The sequence below is a fragment of the Egretta garzetta genome, unplaced genomic scaffold, assembly GCF_000687185.1.
Source record: "Egretta garzetta isolate BGI_Z169 unplaced genomic scaffold, ASM68718v1 scaffold843, whole genome shotgun sequence".
Classification (NCBI taxonomy): domain Eukaryota; kingdom Metazoa; phylum Chordata; class Aves; order Pelecaniformes; family Ardeidae; genus Egretta; species Egretta garzetta.
Window position 1 is genome coordinate 143975 of NW_009259176.1, and position 15303 is coordinate 159277.

At 38.2% G+C, this 15303-nt stretch overlaps 1 protein-coding gene across 3 annotated transcripts in view; it reads left to right on the forward strand.

Annotated features, from left to right (window-relative positions):
* Window positions 1-204: 204 nt before the first annotated feature.
* Window positions 205-15303, forward strand: part of STIM2 (stromal interaction molecule 2) — a 34223-nt gene continuing 19124 nt past the window's right edge. For all 3 annotated transcript variants that reach the window (XM_035891180.1, XM_035891182.1, XM_035891183.1), the window contains exons 1-2: window positions 205-331; window positions 12708-12822. In XM_035891180.1, coding sequence (XP_035747073.1) covers window positions 269-331; window positions 12708-12822 — 178 coding nt within the window. In that variant the 5' untranslated portion in view covers window positions 205-268. The remainder of the gene's footprint in view (window positions 332-12707; window positions 12823-15303) is intronic.

Consider the following 15303-nt stretch of genomic DNA (forward strand, 5'->3'; position numbering starts at 1 on the left):
CTTCCCCCCAGTACTTTTTTGGTAAGAATTATTATTTTACAGTTAAATTTGACATCTATGATCTGGTGGTGATGTCCAGTGAAGTACATGTACACATACAGAAACTTAACCCCTTTCTCTTGCTTGGAAGCTTTATATTCTAGAGTGACAGCAGCTAATATTTCTGTTTTGTTTTTTCTTCCCCCCCTCCCCTACTTTAGATCCCTGCAGTTCACTCAGCCCACCATGCTTTACTGAGGAGGACCGATTCAGCCTAGAAGCTCTCCGCATGATCCATAAGCAAATGGATGATGACAAAGATGGTGGTATTGAAGTAGATGAAAGTGATGAGGTAGGAGTAAAAAGCCTTCACTTGTGCATACATGAGGTCTGTCCCCCTTCCACACCCCACCCCCCTACCCCCCCCTAATGTAACTGCTCTTTATGTTCCAGCACTTGAGTAGTTGTTGCTGTTTTTCTTAATGCAGCCCTTCCCACAGCCAAATGTGGAAGGAAAGTCTAATTTCTAGAATTGTCTGAAATGGAATATTATTGTCCATTGTTCTAGCCTAAAGGAAAGTTTTATATGACCATGTATAAAAGCTGTTATTTTTGTGATTAGTGTAAGAGGTGGGCAAATGGTGTTGGTTTAGCTTGCTATGAGGTAACTAAGAGTTGACGTATTTTAGTTTCTTTGCTCTAAGGTTTTCTTGCTTAAGGCATCACTGGGCTTTCCTTTTACCTTAGATCTATCTCAGGCACTTCATGGTGCAAAACAATTGCTGTTACAGGATAGCAGTCTAGAAAACTTTATTTGGTTTTGCTTACATTTTACAGGCAAGTAGTAAGCACCTTCTGCTGTAAGTTAATGGCAGATTAAGTCTTATGAACTAGGGAAGGTTATTCAGAGCTGCCTGAAGCTTTTTCTGATTGTGGTCAAATGCATTTGGTAGGCAGGCTCCTGATAAAGGACATGCCCTTGCACTTATTCACATTTACCATTGAGTTTCTCAAAATTACTGGGTAGGAATGGAAATATCTGTGAGTTTCATTATTCTTGCTTCTGCTTTCTGGCAGTTGTCAGGTACAGGCTTGAGAAAGGAAGGGGAGTGAAGATGTCCCCTCATCTCCTGTCCCCTAAAAATGAGGGTATTGCCATGTGTTTCTGAAGCCCATTCTCACTGGAGGTGAGTGGGAGAAGAATCTTGCCCTGATTTCTCTTTCCTTTTTGGTAACATCTTGGGAAAGATTGTTCTCCCTGAATGAGTTAAATTGTGAATTATCATTGTCAAGTTTAATGTGATGCTACTTACTTTTCCGTGTGACTACGTACAAACAGCATCAACAGTGATTCATGCTTCATTGATCAGAGTTTTCTGACAGAACACAGTACAACAGAGAGAATGATCCAAAATAAAATAATGTACTTTTTAACTTTGGAGGAAAAAAATCTGCTCTGTACCTTAGGGAGTGTCATGGTGAGGTAGTTCAGGCCCTGGAAATAGTCTAGCTCTGTTATCGCAGAATGTTTGGTTATTGTCATTAATGTCTGGGACACGCACAATCCAGTCTGCAAAATGTTAGTGATGGAGCGTGAGCTTTCTGAGGAGCTCCAGCATTGTGTGATTCTCTTGGCTTGTGCTGCAGTTGTTATAGATGAAAGTTAAGAAAGTTAAAAGAAAATAGTGAAATATTTATACATTGGCAACTTACTAGTATTTAAAAGATCTGTCCTAGTTTCCAGTGGACCATCTTTATACCTGACCTTAAGTTTCTCTGTTCCAGAGGAATGTGGAGATAAATCCAAGTGGTAGAACCTACTCTTAAAACCTGTTAAAATGATTGAAATGAGAACAGTTCATGAGGGCTACTTTTATAGCTGGGGTAATGAGATGAGTGAAACTATATATTCAGACTACTCCCTGTGTGTAAAATGACTGAAATTTAGCCCTTTTTTTTCCTAGCTCATTTTTAATTATTGAGAAATACTTAAAAAAAAAAAAAACAAACCTCTAAATGAGCTTTTTGTACATATAGTCTCCATGCAAATCACTGGTGAATATGTATTTGCATAGTACTTTCTTCTAAGAGACTGAAAGCAAACCTGAAATTAATGAGAAATGCAATTTAATTGCAAGTTTAACTAGTAATCTGTATGTTCGTACTGTAGCACTCTTATTGCATCTTTACCATAATCTTAAAAGATCTGACATTTTAACAGCATAGTTACATAGCTACCTGATTACAGTAGATCTGTATATACGCTGAATATGTCCTATTATACGCTAGTTCAAAGCTAGATTTTTTTTCTGTCACAGTGGGTAATACTGCTTGTTTTGATTAAGAATGAGGACTGATAATTAAAAAAACCCCAACTTTATTAGAAGTAAAGCTTGCATGAAATACAGGGATTTTACTTACCAGCAGGGTAATGGATTTCCTGGTTCATGCTGCATGGTTTTTGCTTGCAAGATTCCTGGAAGAGTAGTATCTTGAGTACGTTGTTACATATTAATTGGCTTTTTATTTGGCAGGAAAAATGATACAATTTACAATAACTTTCTGCTGTGACACAGCAGCACTAAAACAGTGCTACAAATTACAAGTGTGTATTTACACCAAGGAAGGAAGTTCTTGTAAATAAGTTATTTTTGGGAGGGGAAGGTAACCAGAGCTAAAGATGTTGAACTCTTTATTTTAACTATTTTATTTTGCTAACCTAGTTGAGAACTCCCAACAGTGATTCCAGACACTTCATCTGCACTCTGTTATTTTTCCTAATGTTCCTCATGCCCTGTTTTATGCTGTAGTTTTGTTTTTCCTCTGTAAAATGAAGCCTCACATAAAATCATTTGGTGGAGGATATAAGAAAATTTGAACTTTTCTAAGAAACATTATTTCCTCAGAAATTGTCTGACACTGAAAGTCTTTTGGATATACCTTGTGTGGCCTGGAAAGAAGCATGTATTTGACCTTGATGAAACTGATGTGGGGAAACTTGATCTAAATTTTTAGAACAGGATTTATTAGTCATTGAAACACATGGGAGATTTGTTGGTCTTCTAAGGAGGCTCTAGTTTGAGCATACTTATTCTTTGGTCTGTTACCTAAGTTAGACTAGATGGTATGATTTAAGAGCATTATAAAGATGAAAAAGTTGAACTTTTAAATTCACTAGAATATACTTTTCTAATTATAGTCATTACAATACACTTTGTGGAAAAAGAGCTATTGTCATAGCTACTCATATGTTTGAAATTTTTTTTTTTTACATTCAGGAATCACATAACTTTCTAATACTTGCTCTGAATCTTCGGTGTAGAATTATGTACTTCAAAACAAGTAACATAAATTAAAAAAAAGTCTTGGATAACGAATTTATGTTGCACTTTAAAGGAGAGTATGCTTTACCGTGCAGTTACTAATTTCTGTAAAGTAGGCTATCACAGTGTGAAAACCAGAGAGTATGGTACAGCAGAGAGGAGAAAAAAGGAAGGATGCAGAAAAAAGACTATAGGGCAGGCTAACATGAATTTCTCTATCAAATCTAGCTCCTGCTATTATTACTTTATTATTAACATAAAAAAGATTGCAGTTGTTTAAACTGGTTAGAGTTAGGCTGTGAAAGGGAGAACATATTACTAACGTGAGGTTTTAGTCATGTGTTGTGGGAGGCTATCTGCCTCAGGAAGCATCTGTTGCACCACGTGTACATGATTTGCTTTAATGGTGAAGAGGCACAGCAGTAAGACAGACTTATCATATGTTCACTATTTACATAGGTTTTTCCTGTTTCCAAAGAACCTCTATACGTAGATCCTACATCAAGTAATTTTCTCAAGGAATCTCTCTGTAGAAATACCAGAAGTTGATGTTTTTGCAATACTAACATCTTTGCTATTTGTCTGATGTGTCACAAAGCTAATGACATGAATTTACAGCTTTGTGTGGATCTTTGAATATTGGTAATTTGCTTGAGGTTTTTTTTGAGTGCATTTGCGTAATTACTTAACAAAACCCAACCCAACAAACTCCTCATAAAGCCACCAGAAAAATAAAAAGACAAAAAGTACTGTGCAGAGAGGAAGAGACTGCAGGTTTAAAGCATGAAACGATTAGAGAATGGCTTTTAACAGTATGGTCAAAGGAAGTTGGAACCTCAGGGGTGATATGCAAAAGTGCCTGACTTAAAATGTTTGCTGGAGCCAAGAATCAAAAAGAATCTAGCTTTAGTGGCCTAAAACAGGGAGGATGATTGTCTTCTATACAATGATTAAAGCAGAAAAAGTAGCCAGTATGATCTGATCAGGAATATGAATAGCAATATAGCACTTTGGCTATAGCAAGTTTGTTGGGGGCAGAATGTTTAAAAGCCCAGGATCTTCCTTTGAAGTGACCATGTCTGCCTGGATGGGCTCTGTGATGCTATTGTTTGAGGGCACGAGGTGGTATTTGCATCCAAGATGCAAATGACCCAAGAGAGGTGGAACAAACATAGTATCTTGAGAGAGCATGCTGTGGTTTTTGACAGAAGATGAAGAGGTAGAGTCTAAAAACGGGAAAAAAAAAAAAAAAAGTCAAAGGAAGAATACAAGCAGGAAATAAAAATGGAGAAGATACAGAGGGCAAGTGTAAACAACTCTGTTAAAAATAAATAATTTCTAGGGGTGAGTTCAGAAACATGCTTCAGTATACCCTTCCTTTAGTGCTCATCTGTGATTAAAGGTTTTAGAAAGGAGTACCAGTTCTCATACTCTTATTTTTATTATGTAATTAATTTGCTAGTCATATTCTTGGTTGTTTAGGCTTCCTTTCTTTTAGCAATTAAAATGGTACATGCATCTATACATCACAATTCTATCTTACAAGCTTGCTGAATTAAAATATTACACATTAGCATTACTGTTTTAGGAGAATCTGGAGAAATAAAATTTAATGTGACCTTTCAACATGAAATTATTTTCTGAATTACTGCTGAAATAGAGCTGACTTAAATTTGTGTAAAGATGAGTTGGTGAAAGAAGTCTGTGGATATCTTTGTTCTTCAATTCTTTAGGAGATTAAAAACCGAAAGAAACATGATTTCCTAGCTTGCACCAGAGACCAATTCATTTCAAATCTATTGTGGACAGTAGTGAGTACTAACTACTTCAGGCAAAATTGCAGGGAATTCCATGATAGAAAATCCTGCAGAACTAAATGCCAAAGTACTCCCATTTTAAGTATGTATAATTTTGAAATTAGGAGCATGAAGTGTGAGGTGAAAAAACACTTTCAGAATTTAACATTAAACTCGGGATGACTGTAGGTGAATAGCCCTTCTGTATTCTTGAACAAAAGCAAATTTATGTGTGGAATTTCTCTTCCCTTTCATTGTTACATCTTGGAAGGAGTAACTACTTAGATTTGGGTGGGTGGGTGTGTGTGTACAGCTATGTATGGAAGAGTTGTTAAAAGCTTGATCTCCCTTTGCTTAGTGCATCTTGGCACCTTGTTAAACTTCAGGAGTCCACCGCAGGTGTTCTAATTGCAGCTGGGAGGTTCTGCTATAGACTGAGCTCTTGCTTCATTTTGTTGTCTGCAAACGCACACTCAGCATGATGTTCAGTGTCCTTGAAATTCCCTTAGTATTCTGGCTTTGCCCTTATCATTTATATAATAAATGTCCTTAAACGGGTGGTCACATTTGTGTAAACTAGTTTATACTTCGGTGTCAGCAGGTTAGGCAAAATTCTGTGTGGCAGAGGAATACCTGATGCTGTGGTTCAGAAATGGAAAACACTGTTGCTGTTTTGCATAATACTGGGATGTCTCCTGCCTGTGTTTTACATCTCTCTCTGCAAGAACAGTCTGTTACAAACACTGATCTTTCAAATGAGTGTTTTGAACTTCTTAATCAGCGTAGCAAACCTTTTCCCCCAAAGCTACTTTGATTCCCTTAGTTTGTTGCAGATCTGTTGCACTGAATTTTATCATTCAACTGCTAACGCATTTATCCCCAGGCAGAGTGTCTTCCAGCCTCCTGAAGTTTTTGTAAGCAACTCTGAGCATGTCTACAGAGTCTGGTTTTTTTTTTGGTAGTGTAGTGTTTTGTTTGGTGTTTTTTCTTTTTTTTTTTTTTTTTTTCTCCTCTCCTCAGAACAGGATAGGTAGGAGCCAGGTCTTGTCTGAAAACGCTATGACCCTGTTAGTCTCCGGCTGTGCCTGTGCAAGGAAGTCCTGTAGAGAGGCAGTGTGTGTTATCATGGGTATGGTTGCATAGAAACCTGTTCCAACGTGATTTGGATCAGACCTACCTCATGCCTTGCCTCCTTGGAGGTACTTAAGCTAATATGTAGCTGTCTGCACCTGTTTATGTAGCACTGCAGACATTTAGTCCTGCTACAATGAAATGCCTCCTTGGAAATTCAAACTTGGCTTTGAAGAGATTGCAAAGTTTACTTTGCAGTAGAAATGCTACAGTTTTCTGTTGAGCGGCAATAATCTTTCTTTCAATATGACATGCGGAAAACAGACTCCACAGTCTGTAAGATTGTAAAGTAGGTATGTTTATTCAGCACTGGGCAGCACGGGGGTAGTCCCACCAAAGTTGTGCGCACCGCAACACGGCAGCTTGTCCTGTTTATATGTAGCAAAGTGTTACATATACATGAGGTTTCCCAACACGCCTATACATAGGCATAACCTGTCCCCGTTTCGTATTAAAATTAGTTTCAAGAGGTCACTTCCATAAGTCCTTCCCAACTGCGCATGCTCAGTGATTTGAGTCGGTGGTCTTCAGGGGTCGTTTACTTCATCCACTCCTCTTCTTCACCTTGTCCTTTTGGTGAACTCCAGCTTCCACCCCTCTTATTCCACTGTCAGAACAACACAGCTGGTACCAACAGGCTCCCCATCCTTGGCTAGCCTCATATCGACAAAGTGCCAGACACTTTGTTCTCCTATGTGCCTTCCAAGGCCTGTAGCAAAGGTGGGCCATTTGCTACTAATCCCCTCTTCCACATTCCCTACAGTGTTAGCTTCTTATCTATAGTTTACTTCATATGATTAGTAAGTTAATCTAAAACACAATGCTAGCAATTTAAGAGGGATCTACAGTTGGCTTCACAAAGGTCCTTTTGTTAACCCTTTAGCCTCCCTTCACAATAGAATTTGTAGATTACTTAAGGTATGCTTGGTAACACTTTCACACCTATGTCCTACATTTTTCTATTAATGTTTGTTATGCTTAAATACATTTTCTTACTTTACTGTGTAACATATTTAGAAGCCAATTTCTCTAGGGTAGGCAGTTGTGAATGTTGAATCATAGCAAGTTGCCTTTTAAAAGCACACTTGCAGTCATAACTTGGTCAATAAGTGTGACATTGCAATAGCTGCAGTGAGTCTGGTAGGGATGGGGGGGGAATGTACTAAAAGGCTGGCTAACAGTGACCGGTTGTATCTGAAGGTAGGATTATAAGAAAAGTGAAGTTATAACTTTTGCAGGTTTTATTTTGAAAGAATAAAACTGAAGGAAATAACACTGTTTAAGGAGTACGTGCTCAACAAAGACAGTGGTACTTAGCCAGGAGATGTTACTAATTGCTCTTAAAGTAAACTTGTCAGTTACAGGGTCTATTTTAAGTTGGTGAAACTGAAAATCATAAACTTGAGCCTTCATCCAGAACAAAACATAAACACAGCGTATAAGTACTTCCTTCTGCAGTTAGTGAGTGTGGTTAATTTTACTTTTCCACTGACACTTGAATAAGTATGCAATTGTTCGTTTGCTCCTCAAGGAGCAAGCATCTTGCAACTTCATATTTTAACATATTGTAACTTTCTGTATTGTTTCACGTGGCTTCAGTTTGTAAGTGCTCTTTCTGTGTCAAACCAGTACTGGATTTTGGTGTGTCTTTTTTTTTTCTCTTTTGGAAGGGTCAGATGTTTTTTGTGGTTCTTGCTTCAGGTTAGTTTCTGGTTATGAGTTGCCGGATTTCAGTGAATGTTGTGGTACTAAAGGTTTTCTGAAGAGGCAGGAAGGTTGTGGCGTACCTGACCTTGTAACTCTTTTCCAGGGCTCCATAAGTCCTGTCCCCTCCAGGGAGGAGAAAGTTTCCTCTCTACCTATTACACTGCTGCCCCATGTGCTTTTGGGGTGTGAATCTTTGTAGAGGCACAGTTGTTATATTTTTGATATGTACTTATGATACGCATGTACTTATGATACTCAAAACTTCAGTTTTGAGTCTAGGTGTGGTGTGTTTTTACTCTCTACTTGTTTTTGAAGTAACTACTTTGACAAATGATTTTTTTTTTTTGTTTCACCCAGAGTTTTTAGTAACTTATCTGCTGCTTTCTTGGTTTCAACTTTGTAATCTTAAAAGGCCTTCTCCCTTTATTATGTTGGCTAAGATAATACTTAGATGTTTTTTGTTAGAGCTTATTCTTTTAACCTCCCTATTTAGAGTTATTTTTCTAACCTTTTCTTTGTGTACTTAATGACCAGGGTAACAGAAGAGAGATTATCTGCCATGACAAGGAACAGAAAAATACGCTCTTTTTACCAGAGTTGTTCTGTTTTTGTGGCCTTCTTTAATTTAGGATGCAGGTCCTTTTCTTAAAGGAGAACTTCCATATTAGGCCAGTTTTGAAACAAAGATATTTTAAACAGAAGAAAGATGTTTAATGATGTCATATATCTCTTCATTAGTAAATGCATTCATTCTTTGAAACATGATGGCCTCTTTCTAGCTGTGCACACTGTAACTTTACTGTTGTGACCATCCGGTATTAGAAAACCTGGTTGAGGAAGTTGTCTGGGAAGCAGTATGGGTAGCATTGAACAGAAGAGGGACTCTCTCTTCTTTAATGGAAGAAATTCCTGTAAATGTGTAATCTCTCCATGCCAGGAGTAACTGTGTACCGATTACTAAATGCAAACTGCTCACAAGTTTGTGTGTTGACAGTCCCTTTTAAAAAAGGGACTCGGTCAGCTACTCTATCTCTTGGTATAAAACAGATCTTTTCCACTGTTGTCATCTTCTCCCGGGAAATCTTATGTGTTGAACTTGGATATGTTTTCTGTATTTCTGATGAAATATGAAATCAGGCTTTTCATTTTTTCCCCTCAACTTGTCAGCATAGCCTGTTGTGTTCAGCAGTGTGTTGAGAATGTGAATTCATACGTTAACTCTTGCTCCCTCTGTGGGCTCCATAGCAGAACGACATGAAATGCTGCAGGTTTTCCATAAACTGCTCTTTGCATTGATTATCTGGGTGCGCAGGTTACCTATGTCTGTCCCATTTTTAAAGTCGGCACTCTTTCTTAAACTACCTTATAGTGTTTTGGGGTGAGGTGTAACACCCAGAAGCTTTTCTGTTTATCAGTTGGCATCTTCCTTCTCCTCTTTATTCCTAACCCTGTATGTAGTATTGTTAACAGCAATTCAGATTTAACATCTGTAACTGTTCAAATGTTCTTATCCTAAAGTATTTTACCTTTCCTGACAACTAGCGGTAAAGATAGACACAAGTTTAATTCTTAGGAACAGAACTGATCTGCGGTATGAGTTTTAGCTGAGGAGAAGCAAATGTGCTGAAACCTTGACATACAGCATATATTCCATTCCGTTCCTCTTCGGAAACTTGATAGGCCTACGTTTGCCCATGCCTGACACTTGGAGTCTCCAAGGGCAGAGCATCACCAGTCACTAGAAAGCTGAAGAGTGAGTGTTAATGTGTAGTTAACCCCCATATGAAGAGAGGTAGTCTTTACAGGGAGGGACCTGTAATACATTTTACTCTGTAGTACGTTTTTTACAAGTTCCCAAAAGACATTGAGGATGGTAATTGATAGCAGGTACTAGCAGTCTGAAGGGAAAAGATGAGGTGGCCAAACATCAGTTCTTTGCTGCTGTTCCAACGTGAGACTGTACTTTAATCTGGAAAGGCTTAAAGACATTAATGGATAAGAAAACTTTTTGTTTTCTTACTCTTTGGTTCTTTTTCTTCAGTTTACCCTATAATAAACATGGAGTGGGAACAAACAAGATAATCTACCTTTGATTGCATGTTAGCTGTGGAAATTGCCAGCTTTGTGGTAGTTGTGCCAATTTGGGAAGTACTCAGTTGGAGTATGCAAGAGAGGTTATGCAGCAGATATTTTTACATTTGCATACAGTTACAGCGATCAGTCCTTTTCTGTGCTTATTGTATCTTTTTACAGTTGCTGGTCCATGGTGTTTCAGCAGTTCTATAATTATCTCTGCCCCAACAGGCTGCTATTTGCAATTGTTCTCACGTATTTCATAAATTTTTCCTATATTTCCCATGTACATATATGTGAATATGTATCTGTATTTATGCCTTTCTCATACACATAGGGAAGAGTAGTTAAAATGCTCATGCAATTTGTATGGGCTAAGTGGAACTATTTTAGGAATCAGAAGGCTCTAGCAAGCTAATGTCTGGCAATCAAAAAAAGTTTAAGTGGTAGATGAAGGAGAGAGGGTTTGCATCCAATCTGTATTTGGAACCAAAAGACCTGTATGGGTTTATAATTGGATTAGGGAAGTGTTGTGGTTTAACCCCAGCCCCATTTCAAATGGGGCCCTGGGCAACAAGTATTTGAACAAGTTGAGCAAGAGATAGTTCATGCTGTAGCCCTTGGGCCGGTCTGGGCAGGGCAAGATGTAAAAAATGTGCTCTATAACCCAGCTGGCAACCAAGCCCCACCCAGCCCTTTGCTCACTCCCCCCTGGTGGGATGGGGGGGAGAATCAGAAGAGTGAAATTGAGAAAACTCATAGATTGAGATAAAGCCAGTTTAATAGGTAAAGCAAAAGCTGCACACGCAAGCGAAGCAAAACAAGGAATTCATTCACTACTTCCCTCGGGCAGGCAGGTGCCCAGCCATCCCCAGGAAAGCAGGGCTCCATCACGTGTAGCGGTTACTTGGGAAGACAAACGCCATCACTGCTAACATCCCCCCCTTCCTTCTTCTTCCCCCAGACCTATATACTGAGTGTGACATCACATGATGTGGGATATCCCTTTGGCCAGTTGGGGTCAGCTGTCCGGGCTGTGTCCTCTCCCAGCTTCTTGTGTCCCCCCAGCCTCCCCGCTGGTGGAGTGAGGAGCAGAGAAGGCCTTGTCTCTGTTAAGCCCTGCTCAGCAGTAACTAACACATCCTTGTGTTATCAATGATGTTTCCAGTGCAAATCCAAAACATAGCCCCATACTGGCTACTATGAAGAAAATTAACTCTCTCCCAGCTGCAATCAGCCCAGGAAGGCAACTAGTACTTTATCCCAAGTCTAGTAGTTAGAGGAGGAGCTTGAATCCCTTCCCATATTTTTAGATTCCCTTACTTCCTAGTAAGAATTAAGTTTTTAATAAGGAGAAATTGGTGTTAGATTTTTCTTGCATATTTCTGCTATAACACACTGTCTCTTTTTATTAAGAGTTAATATTATGGTTTAACATTGACTACTTTTCAGTCTCTCCTGCAGTTTCTTGAATGACATAATCTCTAGATTTGTTAGAAATGGGGTCTGTGCAGGAAGCTCTGCAGATAATTTATTACCAGGACTGAATTTTTACAAGTGGGCTCTTCGGCAGTGCATTGCTAGCTTGGCCTTGTTCCTCACCTCTGCTTGAAGTGGTGATGACAAACGACCAGCCACATAAAAAGCTGGTATTTGAGTTAGCTGTCATGACTAACTATAGTTGTTTTTGTTTGAGCAGCTTATCCTTCATGAACTGAAGAAAGCTAACAGTCTACTGTGGAAGATTACTTGGTGCTCATGTTAGTTTTCTGGTACTAATACTAAGGTCTCCACCCACAGAGACTGCTCATGCCATGCTTTTAGGGGCCGATATCTGTGAAGGGTTTCCACTACTAATGGAAGTGGTATTCCAACTTTTCTAGGCCTGTGTAAAATAAAAATAAAATGGGTTTTACAGTTCCATGCTTTTTTTTTCTTGTATCTATATTTGTAATGACTTGTTGAATACTGATACAACACTGCAATGTATGACATGATTGCAGAATCTTCCTTTTTATCATGTTTCCTAAAAGGAAAAGTGTGGTCTTTAGACATAGGCTTACTATTAATTACTGCAAGTGAAGTAGCTTTGTGTAATGCTGCTGTACTTGGAGTATGACCACCGAGGTATGATTAGCAAGAAGAAAAGTGGCCCTAGGATGACTTCTGTTTTTTAATTTGATGAAATAGAAGTCAGACTTTTGTTGTCTAATCAAAAGACTTTAGTAATACTTAGTCAACACCTTTTTCTCATCCTTCAAACAGTTGCATTTAACTGGCATAGCAGGATTCAGGTATTACTCATCCTTAAAGGACTGGCACATTTTCAAATCTTACATGGTCTTATCTTCAAGTAGGTGAAGTTGTTTAAATGTGTTCAGAAGAGAGAATTAAGCAGTATGACTTGTGTGGTGCATTCTTGTAAACACTGTAAATCTAAGGCATACTAATGATGTTGTTAAACCTAGTATGCTACCAACTGCACCATCAGTTTTTCTAGGATTTAATCGTTGTAAAAATCGTATCCTATAAGTGTTTAACTTGCTTTCTGAGTGTTTCATGTAGTCAACTTGTATGAATTGTGTGTTGCTTGCACAGGGAATAGATAGTAAAGATTCTCCTCTGCCTGATTTCCTTGTAGTTTCTGTTTAGAAAGTGCTATTTTGGCATTTAAGATGATGTTTTCCCATTTCTTCAGTTTCTAAGGGAAGATATGCAATACAAGGATGCCTCTAATAAACATAGTCACCTGCACAGAGAAGACAAACACATCACCATTGAGGATCTGTGGAAACGCTGGAAAACCTCTGAAGGTAGGTAAAGAAGAGTAGATAAAAATGATGGCGGTTATTGAAACAGACATAATTCAACAATTTTTCCACCAAGTCATTTACAGTAGTACATGGATGGCCTCTTTTAAAGCATCTTTATGAATCTGTTTTGGTACTGTTATTTATAGGGGTGCATGGACCTGACCAAAACAGCGTTCAGTCCAGCTACTGTTAATTTCCTCTTGACATGCTGGGGGTATTGTAAGTAAACTAAGCTAGATTACATGGTCATCAATGAGAGGTTGTAATTTATGAAGGTGACTGTTGTAAGCACTGAATTCCAGATAAGCGTGTTTTTGATTTAGTAAGCCCTTAAGGCTGCTGGCAAGCTGTTTTTAAACACTTATTGTATTAACCGTGATATATTGTACATAGTATTAAGTGGAAAGTCCAATGTGCTTCCACTTTATGTAAACTTTCTTTGGGCTACTAAGAGCTAGAATTCTTAGTCCAAAGCATTTTGGAAGGTCTTTTTTTAAACTTGAGATACAGGAAAATGGACTGACCTGCTGACACTACCATCCCTCCTCCACTTTGATTTGAATGAAATAAGTTGAGCCAAATACTCCAAATATCAGAAGACAGTACTTAATGAGCAGTACAGTATTCATTGCCAAATATGTTCCAGGATGTAGGGATTAAAAAAGAAATTTCCAGAAGTCCAGAATGTTACAGTTGTTAGGAGAAAAATACTTAACTCTGCCCCATTCAGAAGGTGTTGTGATAATGCTCAGCAGGTAGAGATCTAAAAGCTGGTATTAGTCAAACAACTAAAAGTAGGAATGAAACTAGGAAGACACCATTGGCTCATTCTGCTGATGTAGGAAGTCATTTAAGTGTATACTGAGATAATGTACTGGTTAAGTATTTGCTGTGTTGTAAATATCTACGTTTTAACCAGTGATTTTTAGCCTCGTCTCTGCACATATTCTGCAAATGCTTATTCAGTAAAGATCTTGTTCAGTGAAAATACTGCAACTAACTTAGCAGAGAAAATTCCCTACAGTTCTTCATCTACCTTATGAGTAACTCTTCAAAAATTTAGGCTATAGTGATATCAGAAGTATCTAATTTGTCTATTGTGTTTATCTTTGTTCCATGTTTCTTGCATGTAGTGGTCATTGTGAGTAAGACTAACAAGATTCTGAGAGGAATGTCTGGACTTATTGTGTCTGCTTTTAATAGCTTTACTGTGCATCCTGTTGAGGAAACTAAAGTTGCACCAGAGGGAAGCCCTTAGAATGGGACTCCCAAGCAGTGTTAACAGTGGTCTGGTGACTGTTGGAAAGCATGAAGCCTCTCAGATAATAAACTACTTTCATTTAATATTAAGAACCATGGAAAACACTGCTTTTCCGGTCTAGATGCTTTAGGAATTTTGGTTTATTTGTTTCTTATGTGCTGCTAGTTTAGAGTACAGTTCAATGCAGTTTGACAGCATTAAAGAAGAGGGTGCAAGGTGTAGTATAAATGACAGTATCAATAATTTGAAACTTTGTGAATTAGTCTGAGGTATCTGTGTGAGAATTACAAGCTCTAAATAGTACACTTGACAGTGCCCATTAGTGTTTATGCAGAAACATCTGAATCTATTGCTGTGTAGTTTGTGCTGAGTAGAATTGCCCATTCCTTCCCATATGGCTTCCCTTATGTGGATGTTTGTCTTAAGCATTTGTCAAATAGCTTCAAGTTGCTTTCTGTTTAAAATATTGGTGATGTGAGACAGATAAGATTTGAGGGAAGAAAGTGAAAACACTGTTTATGGTATAATAAGTGTGCCATTGCTGTTTGGGGTCTCCTTTTAGGATTAAGAAAAACAAAGGTTATTTCTAAGTAATTGCTTGGGAAGGATATTATACAGTGAATGGAACCCTGAGGATTGGCTCCATTCAAAGCTTTAAAAATTGCCTAAGAAAAAAGGAAGCTTCAGAATATTGCTTTTTAATATTTCTGGCACTTGGCAGGCTTTCAGTATCCTCACCTGGTAAAGAATCCGTAAGGCATGATCTCTACTGGTGCAAATTAAAGGAATTTCAAGGCTGCTGTAGGTTTTAGCTGCATGGAAGGAATCATATCATAGCTTAGATCAGCATCGAGCCAATTGTTGCTATGTTGCCGTGCAGTTTCAGTGAGTCCTTTAGTACAAAACAAGGCTGTCAGTTTAGTTGATGTTACTTATGCTTTTTATGACCACTGAAATTTTTTAGTATCATAAGTCTATCAAGAGAACTATGTTTAGAGGAATGGCTAGGAACTAGTATGGCTGTTTTAAACTATAGAAAATGCTGCTTTCTGAAAGTCCTCTTACTTGTATTATTGTGTGTGCCTGTTCTTGAAATGCATATGCTTGTTGTATGGTACTTGCTCTGACTATCTCCTCTCCTTTCTAAGTAAGCAGTATTTATATATATACAGAGCCTTTCACCTATTCTAAAGTATGAAGCTTAGTAGTTATTGCTGGGT